The 17,036-nt window shown below is 47.8% G+C and overlaps 1 protein-coding gene across 1 annotated transcript in view; it reads right to left on the reverse strand.

Annotated features, from left to right (window-relative positions):
- Positions 1-17,036, reverse strand: part of Coro7 (coronin 7) — a 52,837-nt gene that overhangs the window by 28,902 nt on the left and 6,899 nt on the right. Inside the window, exons 4-7 of the mRNA NM_030205.4 lie at positions 14,717-14,787; positions 14,073-14,256; positions 12,959-13,035; positions 6,080-6,130 (exon numbers count right to left, since the gene is read on the reverse strand). Of these exons, the coding sequence (NP_084481.3) occupies positions 6,080-6,130; positions 12,959-13,035; positions 14,073-14,256; positions 14,717-14,787 (383 nt within the window). The remainder of the gene's footprint in view (positions 1-6,079; positions 6,131-12,958; positions 13,036-14,072; positions 14,257-14,716; positions 14,788-17,036) is intronic.

Here is a 17,036-nt window from a genome sequence, read left to right on the forward strand (position 1 = left end):
AAGAGCCTTGAGGGTCCCTGCATGCAGGGGACAGCAGGCTCAGCTTCATTCTCCCTCCTTCTGAGAGGGCTGGTGTGGTGGGGCCACCTCTGTAGGTACCCCGAGGAAGCTGATGGCTGAGGGTCCTCATTCTGGAGCTGTATGAACCTGGGGAATGCACACCCTCTACAGAGCTCATCTTCTCACTTGTAAATGAGGCTTACAGTGCCCGTGCCACCCACTCCTTGGGGCTGCCTAGAGGATCAACTGAAAGCGCACACAGAAGGACTGGGCCTTGAGAAAAGCCCCGTGCAAATCATAGGATTAGAGGGATTATTTCTGCCTCCTGTCGCTGCCAGTAGGCCAGAGGGAGGGCCTGGGGCCAAGCTCTGGGTAGCATCCTGGGAAGGGTAAAGCGGTGCCCCTGGTGGCCCTTCAGGGTGTTGGAGCATCTGACAGACAGGAAGGCTAGAGGCCTCAAGAAAGGAAGAAGTTCACATAACAGGCAGAGCAAATGGTCCTGTCCCCCTTGGGCCCTGGCAGGAGGGAGTCCAGGGGCCAGAGGAAATGCAAACAGCTTCTCTCCCAGTCACCCTGGCCCCTAGAGCCTGAGACAAGGACCCTGTTACCAAAAATAGCTCACCCAAATGTGGCCAGCCTCCTCCAAACTTCCCACGATCTTGTCCTTGGGAATGAACGAGGGAGGGAAGCATCGTGGAGAAGCTGTCCCTGGGCCCCCTCCCCAGCACACAGAGGCTGACCCCAGCGTGGGAGACCACTGGAAATGCTCCGCCTGTCCTTCAAGGGACTTTTCCCACTGTTCCCGCCCACCCAGCCACAGTGACACAGGAAGTTGGAGTTAGAGCCTGAGAACTAAGGCCCAACACTTCTCTCTCCATGTAAGAGGGGCTTAAGGGTCAGGACAAAGGTGAAGCCATTGGCCTGCCCCACCTCTGACACACTCACTATTACGGGTCAGAAGTGCTGTGTGAGCTCTTGTTCCTCATGAGTGTGCAGAATCCCTTGTGAGGCGGAAACTGGATGGTTTGTAACTGGTTTGCATCTCACACACTCACTCACATTTAACAAGCACGTGAGGCTTGCCATGGCAAGAGCTGTGCTAGGAGCTCACAGTGGGGTAGGACAGGTTTCAAAGACAAGCAATGTGAATATGCCGTGCTAGGAGCAGGAGACACAGGAGACAAAGCAGGTCCGGTTCCTAAGTCCATGGGACATTTATACACCAGGAGGCCAAGAAGACTAAACGGGGTAACTCAACTGCTGCGGCTATTAAGTGCCACAGAGGAGAAAACGAAGGCTGTGAGAAGCACAAAGACACCTTCCCTGGACATCTACTTCAAGGACTAAGTATTAAAATCTCCTAAATGCTCAGCACTGAACCTGTATTGTGCTGTTTGAATTGGGGGGAGGGGGGCACACGTTTTTTGAGACAGGGTCTTGCCAAGTCTAGTCCAGGCTGATCTTGAACACTTGATTTTCTGCTACAGCCTCCTAAGTGCTGGATTTACGTGTTTTCAGATGTGCACCACAACATTCAGCTACAGATATGCATTTTACAAGGTAACACGGCACAGAATGTATCTGAAAACATTACAAATGATGTTTTGTTTGCACTAGAATGAAGACTCTATACAGAGCTAGCACTGCAGAGACTGGAAGGGAACTTCTCCCAGGGTGGGGGTGATTTCTTCAGCAACTACAACTAGCAGCAGATACCTACGTGTTTCTTGGCTGCCTCTCCTCCCTCTCCCCAGCTCTAGTTTTGAAACAGGGAATCACTATATAAGCCACGATGATACTACCACCACCTTCCTCTTTAGCCAGCATCTTGACATTAGGAGGTAGTTAGAAAGCATCGTCCAAAAGACAAGTAAGAGGGCTTGTCCTGACCTCTCCTGTCGCTAATTCAGGTCTTGAGTCCTCACCACTGACAGCCATCATTGTTCAAACTCAAGAGCATTATGTTGCTCAGAGGTTAAGGGTACTACTGCTTCTCCAGAAGAAACAAGCCTGGGTCTCAGAACCCACATGGCAGCTCACAGCCATCCGTAATCCAGTCCCACTTACATACATGCAGAACATTCATACATATACAAATAAATACTTTAAAAATAAGAGCTGCTGCTTCTCTGGATTGGCAATGGCTTCAGGGCTCTACCCTAAACTCTGTCTTAAGGGACAGCAGAGAGTCTAAGGAGAGACTGCTGGGTCCTAGGCCAGTGACAGTGGGGACTTCTTCATCTCAAAAATAAAATTAAGCCAAAGACAGGCAAGCCAAGCCAAGGCAGGAAGACCAGAAGTTCAAGACCAGACTCAGCTGTGTAGTAAGTTCAAGACAAGCCTAGGCTACATGAGGCCCTGTCTCAAACACAAAACCAGCTTAGCGGTGGTGCTTGCCTTTCTTTAATCCTACTACTCAGGAGGCAGAGGCAGGTGGATCTATGAGCCGAAGGCCAGCCTGGAGAGAGAGAGCCAGTTCCAGGACAGAGCTAAACAGAGAAACCCTATCTTGAAAAAAATTAAAACTAAGTAGGGGTATAAAATACAGTAGGGAGCTGGGCGGTGGTGGCACACGCCTTTAATCCCAGCACTTGGGAGGCAGAGACAGGCGGATTTCTGAGTTCGAGGCCAGCCTGGTCTACAAAGTGAGTTCCAGGACAGCCAGGGCTATACAGAGAAACCCTGTCTCAAAAAAAAAAAAAACAAAAACAAAAAAAAAAAAAAACAAAAAACAAAACAAAACAAAAACAAAAACCAGTAGGGAGCCACCCAAGGGTCATTTGCTCCAAGACCAAGTGCCTAGAGGAACAGGGCAAAGTTGAGTACAACTCTAGTGGTATGTACAGCCTCCAACCTCTGGGGACAATGGGGTTCAGATGAGGAGAGGCCCAGAAAAGGCACAGGTAGGAGGATGCAGGGCAGTACACTGTACCCACCCCCACCTTGACTCCTGTTAGACAGGAAGGGGGAACTCAGAGAAAGCACTTTCAGAAGGAGTCTCGCTGAGCTGGCCCCTCAGCTCACACCACCCTGGCCAACAGCCGTGGTTTTCCTAATAGAAGCCAGGTGTGGGCCAGATGCCCTGGGCGGAAGTTGGGGGTGTGTGTGTGCAGGGACGGTTGGAGGGCAGCATTCCAGGCCTGCTGCTGCCCCCGCATCGCATAGAGCCAAGCACAGGCACCATCCTGGCGGCCAGTGGAGCTGCCCACGCTCTTCCCAGATCTCCTGGCTAAAGCCCCTCCAGGGGGCTCCTGCAGACTCCCCCCCCCCCCCCAAGTCCTCAACGCCTGCCTGTTTTCTTCAACAACTTGGAGCCCGCCCCTTGGCTAGCAGCCACAGCAGCTCCACCTCAGCCTCACTCACAGACCACCTCTGTGGGGTGTTAGGGAGGCGTAGGAGGGGAGGGAAAGGGGAGGGGGATGGGGGAGAAGGCAGGCTGGAAAGAGGCCACTGGAAAGGAGAATGGAGAAGGAAAAAAACTAAAGGATTTGGCCGGGTAGGCGTGAGTACAAGGTGTTGTGCCCCCCAAACCCTGGGCAAGTCACCCTTAAAGGGGCTTCTATCTTACCTTAAAACAAATCTGGGGACATCTAAAGCTTAGAGATCAGAGAAAGCCTTCCAGGCAAGGCCTACATCACCCTGAGATTCAAATAACCCTGTGGGATGGGATCAGCAGGGACATGGGGCTAAGGTGTGGCCAACTTTGGCTCTCTGCAGTTCTATCCAGTGGGGCCTCGTTTGGCACAATAGATTTTTGAGGATGAAGGGATGCCCCAGGCTGTCCTTAACTCCCCACGGGGAACAGAACAAGAGGGCTTAGGTCTTTACTAGGAAACAAGAGTTTGTACTACACCTCCCTGGGGGTGGGGGTGGGCCAAGCCTCATCACATTCTGGTTCTTTTTTTTTTTTTTTTTTTTTAAGATTTATTTATTATTATATGTAAGTACACTGTAGCTGTCTTCAGACACACCAGAAGGAGTCAGATCTTGTTACGGATGGTTGTGAGCCACCATGTGGTTGCTGGGATTTGAACTCCTGACCTTCAGAAGAGCAGTCGGGTGCTCTTACCCACTGAGCCATCTCACCAGCCCACATTCAGAACAAATTCTTAGGGCTGAAGAGACGGCTCAGCTGTCTAGAGCACTGGCTACTTATCTAGAGGACCCCCAGGAATCTGATTCCCAGCACCTACATGGTGCTCCTAACTCTCTGTGTTCAAATCCCAGAGGATCTGATACTCTCTTTTGGCCTATGAGGGAACTAGGCATGCATGTGGTGCCACAGACATATGTGGACAGTACTCATACCCATAAAATAAAAGTGCGCTGGGCGGTGGTGGCGCACGCCTTTAATCCCAGCACTTGGGAGGCAGAGGCAGGCGGATTTCTGAGTTTGAGGCCAGCCTGGTCTACAAAGTGAGTTCCAGGACAGCCAGGGCTACACAGAGAAACCCTGTCTCGAGAAAAACAAAAACAAAAAATAAAATAAAATAAAAGTTTTTTTTTTTTTTTTCTTAAACTATCCTTTTTCAAAAACGAAATAGAAATCCTAGAGTTAGAGACAGTTCGGGGTTAAATGTGCATGATTCTCTTGCAGAGGATCCCAGTTTGACTTGCAGTACTCATGTTAGACAGCTCACATATATGTGTGTTTTATATATATATACATATATATAACTGTTTTAGTTATATATACATATATATGACAATTTTTTTTAAAAAGAAAAGAAATATAAATCTTCCAAGTATGGTGGTGTACACCTTTAATTTCAGCACTCAGGAGGCAGAAGCAGGTGGATTGCCTAAGTTCATGGTGTACATAGAGTGCCAGCTGGGGCAACATGAGAGAGAGAAAAAGAGAGAGACCAGAAAAGATGGCTCAGCCCCGGAGGGTCTGGGCAGAGTTCCCAGCACCCACATCAGGTGGCTCACAACCACCTACATCTCCAGCTCTAGGCAGCCAATCTCCTGTCTGTCTTCAGTGGGCACCCATGTATATATGTGCACACACAGTCTGCCCCACTCTTCCCCTCCCTCCCTTTCCCTCTCTCTCTTTTCCCCCACTTCCCAACACACATAAATAAATAAATCTTGAGAGAGAGGGGCTGGAGAGATAGCTCAGTGGTTAAGAGCACTGGCTGCTCTTTTAGAGGTCCTGAGTTCAATTCCCAGCAACCACATGGTGGCTCACAACCATCTGTAATGGGATCTGATGCCCTCTTCTAGTGTGTCTGAAGACTTATACATAAGATAAATAAATAAATCCTTGAAAAAAAAAACTCTTGAAAGAGAGAGAAAATACAAATAGGAATTCACTGGTCTCACTCCCTGCCTACAAGCCCAGGGGACCTGTGTAAACAGCCTGCCTCTCCTCTGGACCTTTCAGATGATTTCTAGAACAAGCTCTCACCTTCCCTCTATACCCCTCTAATGACTTCTAGAACAGTCTTCCCACCTCAGTCCCTCTGCTTAGGGCCTCAGGGAAAACTGAGTCCTAATCTGTAAGCCAGTTCCTCAGGACAAACACCAAGCCCTCCCGAACAGAGAACCTTCAGCAATCATCAGGGGCAAGGCCAGATGTGTGGCTAGCTGATTGCTGTCTACAGGGGTCTCAGTCTGAGAAATAAATGACTCTCCAGTGGCCCTCATTTGGAAATCATGACAATGTGGCTTCCAGGCACCAAGTAAACAGAGAATAACAAAATACCTACAGTCCCCAGGTCTAGTAGGAAGGGGATATGAGTCCATCCCATGGCTCACTAAAAGACCTAGATACAGAAAGTGATGAATTGAAGATTCTTTCTGACTCCTAAGTAGCTGGTCTGTGCTGACCATGCTGAGAAAGGAAGGATGGGTATCAAAGGAGGGGAGGAAACTGAAATCTCAAATTACATTCTTGCAGTCAGGGAATGACTGTCTGTGGGCAGCCTGGCTGGGTCCCACCCTGTGATCAAAGCTAGGCCCTTACAAGGACCCAGACATCAGGCCTCTGCACCCTGAACTCCAGCAGCAGCTGTTGCCACCGCCAAGTCCCTCACATGCTGGACTGTGTGGTCCTCATCCTGTGCACATAACTCACCTGAGAAGCCTGGGTTCTTGCTCTGGGGTCAAAGATCCGAAGCTGCTTGTCCTAAATGAAGAAGAGAGAAAGAACCAAATGATACAGTTAACTGGAAGGTTGCTGGAGGGGGGCAGCCTGCCTTCACACTACAGGCTCTCAGTGAGTCCTACATTACACAGACGGTCTCCAAAGAACAGAGCTTACTTCCTTCTTACTTGGAAGGTCCCCTCCTGCCCAGACTCCCAGAAGATTATATTCAACAACATTCCACCTTTTAAAAAAATTAATTAATTAATTAATTAATTTATTTATTATTTTTGTTTTTTTCGAGACAGGGTTTCTCTGTGTAGCTCTGGCTGTCTTGGAACTCACTCTGTAGACCAGGCTGGCCTTGAACTCAGAAATCCACCTGCCTCTGCCTCCCAAGTGCTGGGAATTAAGGCATGAGCCACCACTGCCCGGCTTACCCTCCACTTTTTTAATTATTATTATCTATCAGACATGTCACGTGTATGCCCTCTCCACAGCCTTTCTGTTCTCTTTCTTTCGTTTGCTTTTTCTTTCTTTCTTTCTTCTTTTGAGACAGGTCCTATGCAATGATGTTACTTCTGCACTTGAAGAACTTCATCCTGAGACTAGAGAGATGGTTCAGTTGATACTGCGTGCCATGCAAGCATGTGGACCTGAGTTTAGTCCCAGTGCTTATATAAAACAAGGTGTGCATCAGTAAGCCTAGCCATGGAGCACGAACAGAAGGGCACTCAGCTCTCACTGCTAGCCAGCCTACCCAAAACAAAGAGACCCAGGTTTGGTAAGAGACACTATCTCACAAAATAAAGTAGGGGAGGGCTGGAGACATGGCTCAGTGGTTAAAAGTAATGGCTCCTTTACCAGAGGACCTGGGTTTAATTTCCAACACCTACATAGTGGCTAACAACCATTTATAACCATATATATCCAACTGGCCTGTGAAGGCACTGCACTCATAGGATCGCTGTCTTCAGACGCACCAGAAGAGGACGTCAGATTCCATTACAGATGGCTGTGAGCCACCATGTGGTTGCTGGGAATTGAACTCAGGACCTCTGGAAGAGCAGTCAGTGCTCTTAACTGCTAAACCATCTCTCCAGCCCAGATTAAATGATTATTAAACATAAAAAGAACTAATCTTTCCTAACCATCCTTTCAGTGCACCAACTGATCAAGATTACCTGAGGGCTCAGATGAAAAAAGACAAATGCTCATGCCCTATATACAGGTCCTATTTCTGCAAGATGATCTGGGTGTCTACATGCTGTCAACATGCCCAAGCACAAATGCATAAAAGCTGGAATGTATGCCTGGCCGTGAAGCTCAGTAATAAAGCCCAGACCTAGCATGCAAACATACAAAAGATCCTGGGATCAACAACTCAAAGAAAAAACAATTCAGTAGAGTTTCTACTCACTATTTATAGATTTGGCCATAGTGAATTGTTAGGCACAAAGAGGGAGTTGAAGATAACATGCCATGGTGTGAGTCTGCTATGGTTACAATAAATACAAATCTCCATTTGAGTGACCATGCTCTTAGACACTTTGGAGTCAAGCAGAGAGAAAAGACTGAACTCAGACCAGTGAGTTAATGCTGGGTGTGAGGGATGTGAGGGGAAGTGGAGGCCAGCCGCATTTCCTTTCTATAGTTTAGTACAGTTCAACTTTGTCTCCATCAACACAGATGCCTGCTTTCATATTTTGAAAAATGATACTCAGACTTACAAATTTAAACATCACCACTTGCATCAGCACCAAGGAAATTAAATGCTTATTTATAAATCTTACAAAGTAAGTATCCACAAAACATGAGGCAAGCTACAAACACCGATGAAAGAAACCAAAGATAGAAACTAACGATTGCATAGTCCATTTTTATGGATATAAAATCAGTTTGGGTGAGTAAAGCTATTGCTGTCCAAGCTTGAGGACCCGAGTTTGGGTCACTAGTACGCCATAGGAAACCAGGCACAGCAAGGCACATCTGTAATCCAAGCACCAGAAGATGGAGGCAGAAAGATCCAGGTTAGCCAATTGGTAAGCTTTAGGTTCACTGAGACAGACAGTGATGGATGGGCTGGGTACAGTGGTTCTACACAGTGAGCCCCAGACCAGCTGTGATGGTTTGCATATGCTTGGCTCAGGGAGTGGCACTATTTGGAGGTGTGGCCTTATTGGAGTAGGTGTGTCACTGTGGGACTGGGCTTTAACACCCTTGTCCTAGCTGCCTAGTAGTCAGTCTGTTGCTAGCAGCCTTTAGATGAAGATGTAGAACTCTCAGCTCCTCTTGCACCATGCCTGCCTAGATGCCACCATGTTCCCACCTTGATGATAATGGACTAAATCTCTGAGCCTGTAAGCCAGCCCCAATTAAATGTAGTCCTTTATAAGACTTGCCTTGGTCATAGTGTCTGTTCACATCAGTAAAACCCTAACTAAGACACCAGCCAATGCTACACAGTGAGACCCCACTTAAATAAATGAAATAGGGTAGAGGGGCTGGTGAGATGGCTCAGCAGATAAAGGTACTTGCTATGGATCCTGGTTGGGTTTTTAGTCAACTCAACACAAGCAAGAGTTACATAGGAAGAACTACCTCATTTGAGAAAAGTCTCCCATCAGATTTCCTGTAGGTAATTCTCTTGACTAGTGATTCTTATGGGAGGACCCAACTCAACTGGGGGTGGTGCCTCCTCTGGGTACATCATCCTGGATGGTGTAAGAAAGCAGTCTGAACAAGCCATGAAGAGCAAGCCAGGAAGCAAGCAGCACCCTCCATGGCTTCTGTGATAGTCCCTGCCCTGAGTCACTCCTGACTCCCCTTAGTGATGCATGTGACCTACAAGTGAGATGTAATGAGTGTCCTCCCAGGTCGTTTTTGAAGGCAGTATTTTATCACAGCAATAGCAACCCTAACTAAGATACTGTGTAAGTCTGAAGATCTGAGTTTGAATCCTGGAACCATAGTACAGGTGGGAGGAGGAAACTGACTGACTCCATAAAGTCATCCTCTGACCTACCCAACTTGTGTACTATGGCACAAGCACAAAATAACTTCTTTCTTTTCAGTTTTTAAAGACAAGGTCTCTCTATATTAGCCCTGATTGTCCTGGAATTCACTATGTAGACCAGGCTGGCTTTGAACTTGGAGAGACCTCCCTACCTCTGCCTCAGGACTGCTGGGAATAAAAGCATGCATCATGCCTGGTTTGGGGGCGTGAAATGCTGACTCAGTAGTTAAGTGCTCTTATCGCTGTCAAAGAGGACCAGGTTCAATCAATCCCCAGCTCTCATTCACAACCATTGTTGACTCCAACTGCAGGGGTCCATAGCCCTCTTCTGACCTCCATGAGCAACAAGCATGCACTGGTGAGCATACAAATATGCAGGCAAAACTCTTGCACAGAAAAGAAAATGAATATATACTGGGGGAAAGGTAGACAGTGATTAGAGAAAGCCACCAATGTCCGGTCTACATGTACTGCACACCCCTCTCCAACATGGAGACACATCAGCAAACAACCTCATGAAAACTGGACTTCAGTTTCTAATAATTTATCAATATTTATATAATTGTAACAATGTATCTAACTAATGCAAAAGGTAATAAGGAGAAGCAGGCATGAGATATGTTGGTAATCCCAGCACTTGCAAGGCTGAGGCAGTAGAAGGTTTCCAAATTCAAGGTCGGCCTGGGTTATATAAAATACAGTAACAGGTCTGAGCATGGAGGCACATGCCTTTAATCCCAGCACTAAGGAGGCAGAGGCAGGTGGCTCTCCATGAGGTCAGTCTGATCTATGGAGCCAGTTCCAGGTCAGTCAGGGATACGTGGTAAGAACCCGACTCAAAACAATTCATCTTATATACAACAAGGTAACAAAGGAAATGGATGTGGAGGGGAAATATATGAACTTTCTGTATTACCTGCTATATTTCCTCTACAAAACAGTCTGCTAAATAAAACTAAAACTGCCAAGAAGTGACTCGCACCTACAATGCCGGTGGTCAGAAAGTGGAAGCAGATCACTTTGAATCTGATGCCAACTTGGATTATGTAAGTGAAGTTACAGGTCAGCTTGAGCTACAGGCTAAGGCTTAAACTATAACCTGAGATCCTGCCTCAAAATATGTTTTGGGGGTGCTAGAGAGATGGCTCAGCAGTTTAGAGCACTGGATATTATTCCAGAGGACTCAAGTTTAATTCCCAGCACACACATATCTGTTTACAACCATCTGTAACTCCAGTTCCAGGGATCCATGGGCACCAGGCACCTATAAGGTACACAGACACACATACAGACAAAACACATATACACATAAAAAAACAAAACATGCAAACAAAAACAGATCTTTTCTGTTTGTTTGTTTGTTTGGTTGGTTGGTTTTTTGAGACAGGGTTTCTCTGTATAGCCCTGGCTGTCCTGGAACTCACATTGTAGACCAGACTGGCCTCGAACTCATAAATCTGCCTGCCTCTGCCTCCTGAGTGCTGGGATTAAAGGTGTGCACCACCACGCCCAGCCTAACAAAAACAGATCTTAAAACCTATCAATAAATGAATAAAAGATCAAATATCAGGGAAGCCGGGTTAATGCTTGCTCTGTGCATAGCTGGAGTCTGTGCTTGAGGAGGAACAACGAACAGCCAGTTCCAGGAAGGACAAGTTCACAGCAAAAGGCTGCGGTCTCCAGCCGGAGACTCACAAAAAAGCCTGGAAGAAACCTGAGTTGAAGCTCAAAAGTCAAGTACGAGACAAGGTGGAAAATCCCATCAAGATGCTGAGACAGGCTTGCTGGTGCATGGTGTGAGGGGAAAGACACACAACGAAGCAGATAGGGAAGATGGAGGAGCAGTGGGCAAAACTGAGCTGCAGGAGGCACATAGTGGCTAGACAGGGCTGGGTACCTAGGCCTGCTAGGACAGTCAGGGAAGCCCAAGGTCTTCTGGAAAAGATTTCCCAACTGCACTTTGCTCTGCACCAAGCACAGTCTGGGTTTTGGGTCCTGAGCAGCATTGCCCCCAACAGTCAGGGTTCTTGGGGCCATGTGACATGCGATCAGCCACGAAGAGGAGGAGGAGGAGAGGCAGAGTAAGAGTGAGCACAGCAGTGACAGCAGAGGGCAGAGAAGAACGTTAGAGATTCAGAACGGGGAAACAGCCACAAGGGATGAACAGCCACATGGAGATGGAAAGTTCCTAAACAGGAGAGCTAGAGAGAACACTTCTCACTCAGCAGGGCTAGAACTGCTGAGGAGAGCTGGATGCATACATTCAAATGCTAACCCCACCACTGACCAGCTTTGTGACCTGTGCAAACAGCGTCCACTGAGCAATGACCAGGTTCCAGCAGCTTCCCTTATAGGGAGGCAACAAACTCCACAGAGAACCAACTAAGTCTAACAGTTTAAGGCTGGATGCAAACCAGGTTCAGAGCAGGCTGGCTTTGAGCTCAAAGCAGGCCAAGCCTGCCATCTGTGATGGTTGTGCGCCCTCTAGTGGCTCTGTTTTCTTCTCTCAGTCATTAGGATTAGCCTGAGTGCTCAGAGAGGAGGCTGAGCAGCCCTGCTTTAGCAGTGGTAAGACAGGACTCAGGTACCCCTGATGGAAAATGTCATGCCATTTTGGCAGCACAAGCAGCAATGGCAATAAGCTGTTAGGCCAAAGCCTAGTCTACAACTGCTGGCAAAGAGGGGCTCTGACTCTGTCTCATGGAGTGAGCTTACCTACCACTCTGGGCATCCTATGTAAGCCCATGGGCATCTCCACCTAGCCTGTGGTCATAAGGGGCAGCCTCCTGCTATCAGTACTATATTAGTAAAGCTAGGACTTCCTCCCAGGATCTCAAGACACCTTTCCAGCGAAGGAAAGCAGAAGTGGCATATGATCAAGGTACCTTCTAGTCCTAGCATGTGCTAGGGGCCAGCCTGGAAGAGATGGTACATCCCCACCGGTAGCACACCTAGGTCTGGAAAAGAGGGGAAGGAGCAGGGGCCACTTTATAAGCTCATAACTTTACTGTGCCTTCTGCCTGGGAAACAGAGATTGCTTGTCCTGAAAGCTTTGAGCTCTGGGTATAGAGAGGAAATGTCTTCGTGTGCGGAACTAGCGTGAGTCTCCTGGGCTTGGCTTTCTCCATCTAAGTTTGCCTTGCAAGATACAGCAGGCCACCCACCCCTCAGACCCTAACCTTCCTACCTGTTCACTGCCACCACAAGACCACCAGCTCTTACTCCTGAAGGCTCGGCAGTGTCTCCAAACCACAGACACATGCTCACTCTGCCATTCCTGCCCCCGGAATGAACTCTGCCTCTGGCTGAGGCCAAATCCGGATCTATGACCAATCTGATCAGTTCAAAGCACTATGTCCCTTTCAGAGGTTAAGTTACAGGTCATATCTGCCTAGTTATCTGTACTGTCCTTGAAGCAAGTTGGATGTTATGGAAGGCTATTTGGAGAAACTATTCAGGCAGCTGGTATGGCTTTGCTTATAGGCAAAATCAAACCAAACAGCACAGGCCAGCAAGAGGCAGCGTGAACTTTCCTCAAGCCCCTCTAGTGGGGCCTCAGATGGAGCAGGGAGCTCAAAAATGCCAATCCCTAGCACCTAGGTGGTGGCGCACGCCTTTAATCCTAGCCCTTAGGAGGAAGAGGCAGGCAGATTTCTGAGTTTAAGGCCAGTCTGGTCTACAAAGTGAGTTCTAGGACAGCCAGGACTACACAGAGAAACCCTGTCTCAAAAAAACAAAGCAAAACAAAAAAATGCCAATTGACTGACTTGGCTCTTCAGCTCATATTGTTAAGCATACAAGGCTGATCATACCAGCCCCACATGATGTTTTAAGACTGCTTGCTGCCTGCTTACCTTACATGCTGTGCCCACAATGGCTCCATCCCGGCTCCAAACAGCACTCTGCACCAGGTCCTTGTGGGCCTCCAACTCTGCAGGGAAACAGCCAAGGTTAAGCACCAGGTGCTGAGGGAAGCAGGGGAGTAGATGAGGGGAGGCCTGCCTTGGGGTAACCCCAGTTGCAAAGTCAGCAGCAATGATGGTCTTTCAGCCTGCAGGGAGTGGGGACAGCAGCTTTATCAAGACATGCTACAGATGCATCTACAGGCTTCCTTCAAGTCTGCCCTCACCAGGATATGCCTCTATTTGATAACCCTCTGAGGCTGCTGCATGCTTTTAATCCCAGTACTCAGTGGGCAAAGGCCAGCCTGGTCTCCCACCCCCTCAGGAAAAAGCTTCCGAGATTCCCTGCTCCGCAGCGTGGCTCTCATTTCCCAGGCACATTTGCTGGCTCTAACACATCCCGAACCCCGGCACTGCCACCACCACTGCTTTCCAGCTCCCTCCTCCTTCTGTAGTTTGGGGGTTTGGAGTACAATAGATGCCTGCTGGAAGCGGACAGTGATATACTACTCATTATAAGGCTTTAGAATGTATACCCTATGCCTGTCATCTTTTGTAGGTTGTTGGGGATGGAACCCAGGACCTCAGAAATGCAAGGCAAGCAAGCACTCACCATCGAGTTGTACCCCATCCTTGATATTTTATTTATTTATTTATTTATTTATTTTGGTTTTTCAAGACAGGGTTTCTCTGTGTAGCGCTGGCTGTCCTAGAACTCACTCTGTAGACCAGGCTGGCCTCGAACTCAGAAATCCGCCTGCCTCTGCCTCCCAAGTGCTGGGATTACAATTTTTTTTTTTTAATCATATTTAAGTACATTGTAGCTGTCTTCAGACACACCAGAAGAGGGCGTCAGATCTCGTTACAGGTGGTTGTGAGCCACCATGTGGTTGCTGGGATTTGAACTCCGGACCTCTGGAAGAGCAGTTGGGTACTCTTACCCACTGAGCCATCTCACCAACCCTACTTTTTTTAAAAAAAACACTACCAAAAACACCAATAGAGAAGGGAGGGTTGTCCAGACAGGGGCTGCCAGAGAAGGGGAGCCCTTCCAGAGTGACCGTACCTGTCAGGGGCTGCTGCTTGGCTACATCCCAGACCTTCACAGTCTTGCCAGCTGTGCTCACCAGAACACCGTCTACAGTGGGGTGGAACTGCAGTACCTCCACTGGCAGCTCCTCAGGACCCAGCACCACTCCAGGCACAGAGGGAAGCGCTTCTCCAGTGCCAGACAGACGCCAAAGCTTTATCTGAAAGAAAGATGGAGTTTACGATCCAGGTGCTGAGAGACACTACGATAGCCAGACCTGCCCAAAGCTATCCTGGTCCTATCAAGAAAGGTCCCATGCTGAAACAAGGCCTATCCACAAGAGGACAAGGTATCTCACCTGCCTTAGCTGTTGGAGTTAGGTAACCACATATCTTGCCATGGAGAGGGAGAGAGCCCAACTCAGGAAACATAGGACGTGATCAGAGAACAGCAAGGATGGGCTGTGAGTCAGGGCATGGGTTCTGAACTCCTCTTTGGCCTCACACACCACCCTAGCCTGCTCCCCCCAGGGCAAACATCTATTGTAAGGGCAGATCACAACAGCAGCTCTGAGAAGGCACTTGGGGCGAGCAAGGGCATAAACAGAAGCCAGGGCTGCTTGGAGACCCCAGGGTGTAGGGGGTGGGTCATAGGCAGCTCTTGGAATCAGCCCCACTCACCGTCCTGTCAGCTGAACCGGAGGCCAGGAGGAAGTCATCAAAGGGGGAGAAGTCCAGGTCAGTGACCAGGTCTGTGTGGGAGGAGCAAGCGGATGTGCTGAATAGCCCTTCCTTACAGAGTTTCAGTCCTGTCACTTTCTTTTTTGCTTTTTTGGTTCTTTTTCGAGACAGAGTTTCTTTGTATAGCCCTGGCTGTCCTGGAACTCACTTTGTAGATCAGGCTGGCCTCGAACTCAGAAATCCACCTGTCTCTGCCTCCCAAGTGCTGGGATTAAAGGCGTGTGCCGCCACCACCGCCGCCCGGCATCACTTTCACCCACATTAAGAAGCCACATTCTTTCTAGACACATCTAGGTCTCTTCCTACAACACATATCCTGGTGAGTCCTTTGGCTGCTCTTTCTGTAATTATATTAGAGTAGAGCTCTACCATGTGTGTGGTCTGTGTTGCTTCTAGCAACAAACTGCACAGTTACGTACCTTTGGAGGTTTTGTTGTTTGTTTTTTGAGGGGGTTTCACTGTGTATCCCTGGCTGTCCTGGAACTTGTTCAGCAGATCCATCTGCTTCTGCCTCCTGGGTACTGAGATAAAAGTGTGCACCACCACTACCCAGCTTCTTTTCTTTTTTTTTAAGTGTTGAGGATCAAACCCAGGGCACTGTGTGTGCTAAGCACACCCTCTACTACTTCCATGCAACTGCTACCCACAGTTGAGTACTTGGGGCAGAAGTCTTGGCATACTAACATACAAACTCCCTTGAACTTTATAGAAAATGTTTGATGGCCCTACTCTGTGCCTTAATGCAGTATCACACAGTATAGTACAGAGTCTTTCTGACCAGTTTGTTTCTCTCTCTCTCTTTCTTTTTAAAAAATATTTATTTATTTATTCTATGTAAGTACACTGTAGCTGTCTTCAGACACATCAGAAGAGGGCGTCAGATCTCATTACAGATGGTTGTGAGCCACCATGTGGTTCCTGAAATCCTTCGGAAGAGCAGTCAGTGCCTCTAGCCCTCTTTCTCTTTCTCTCTCTCTCTCTCTCTCTCTCTCTCTCTCTCTCTCTCTCTCTCTCCTTCCTTCCTTCCTTCCTTCCTTCAATTTTTATTAGATATTTTCTTCATTTACATTTCAAATGCTATCCCGAAAGTCCCCTATACCCCCGCCCCTGCCGCCGCCCTGCTCCCCTACCCACCCACCCCCACTCCCCTACCTACCCACTCCCACTTCTTGGCCTTGGCGCTCCCCTGCACTGGGGCATATAAAGTTTGCAAGATCAAGGGGCCTCTCTTCCCAATGATGGCCTGTTTCTTTCTTTCTTAATTAATTTTGTCTGGCATGTGGGTGTTTTGCCTACACGTATGTTTGTACACCACTTGCATGTGTGATGGCCACAGAGGACAGAAGATGTTAGGTTCCCTGGAACTAGAGTTCCAGATGCTCGTGAGCAGACATATGGGAACTGATCCTGGATCTGCAAGAGCAGTCATTGCTCTTAACTCTCTCCAGACTTTCTTTCTTATTTTTTGAGATCCATTGTGATGTGACATGTAAAAAAGAAGTTTCTCTCTCTCCCTCTCTCTTTTTCTATTATTACTGTCATTATTATTATTATTACTACTACTATTTTGTCGGGAGTGACTTTGAACTCCCGAGTCTTTTTCTCAAGTGCGAGGATTAAAAGTATGTGCCACCAATCTGGCTTGTTTTCTCATCTGACTTTAAACACGGTTGTGGTTAAGTATACATATTGGTGTTTTAATTATTTTATTGTAGTTAGTGTATGTGTATGTATGTGCAGGCATACACATGTCACGGCAGCCTGTGAAGGTCAGAGGTCAACTCCATTGAGTAAATTCACTACTGTTCCTTGATGAGACCCAAGGACTAAACTCATACCATCAAGCATCCATACAAGTGCCTCTACCTGGTCAGCCATCTCCCCAGATCAGCAGTAGTTTTAAAATAACCCACATTGGGCCTGTGAGATGCCTTTGCAGGTAAAAGCATTTGCCATGCAAAGCCTGATGACTTAACTTTGATCCCTAGAACTCCTAATGGAGGAGATCCAACTCCTGAGCTGTCATCTGTTCTCACATACATGCTGTGTTCTCCATACATGCTGTGACATATGTGTACCTCAACACTGACTCTTGTATCTCTCCTTCACACACATACACACACATACCAACACCAACAACACAACAACAACAACAATAATAACCCATACCAGCATTTGGGAGGCAAAGGCAGATGGATCTCTGAGTTTGAGACCAGCCTGGTCTACAGAGAGAGAATTCCAGGACAGTCAGGGCTACAAA

The sequence above is a fragment of the Mus musculus genome, chromosome 16 (genome assembly GCF_000001635.26).
Source record: "Mus musculus strain C57BL/6J chromosome 16, GRCm38.p6 C57BL/6J".
In the NCBI taxonomy this organism is placed as follows: Eukaryota; Metazoa; Chordata; class Mammalia; order Rodentia; family Muridae; genus Mus; species Mus musculus.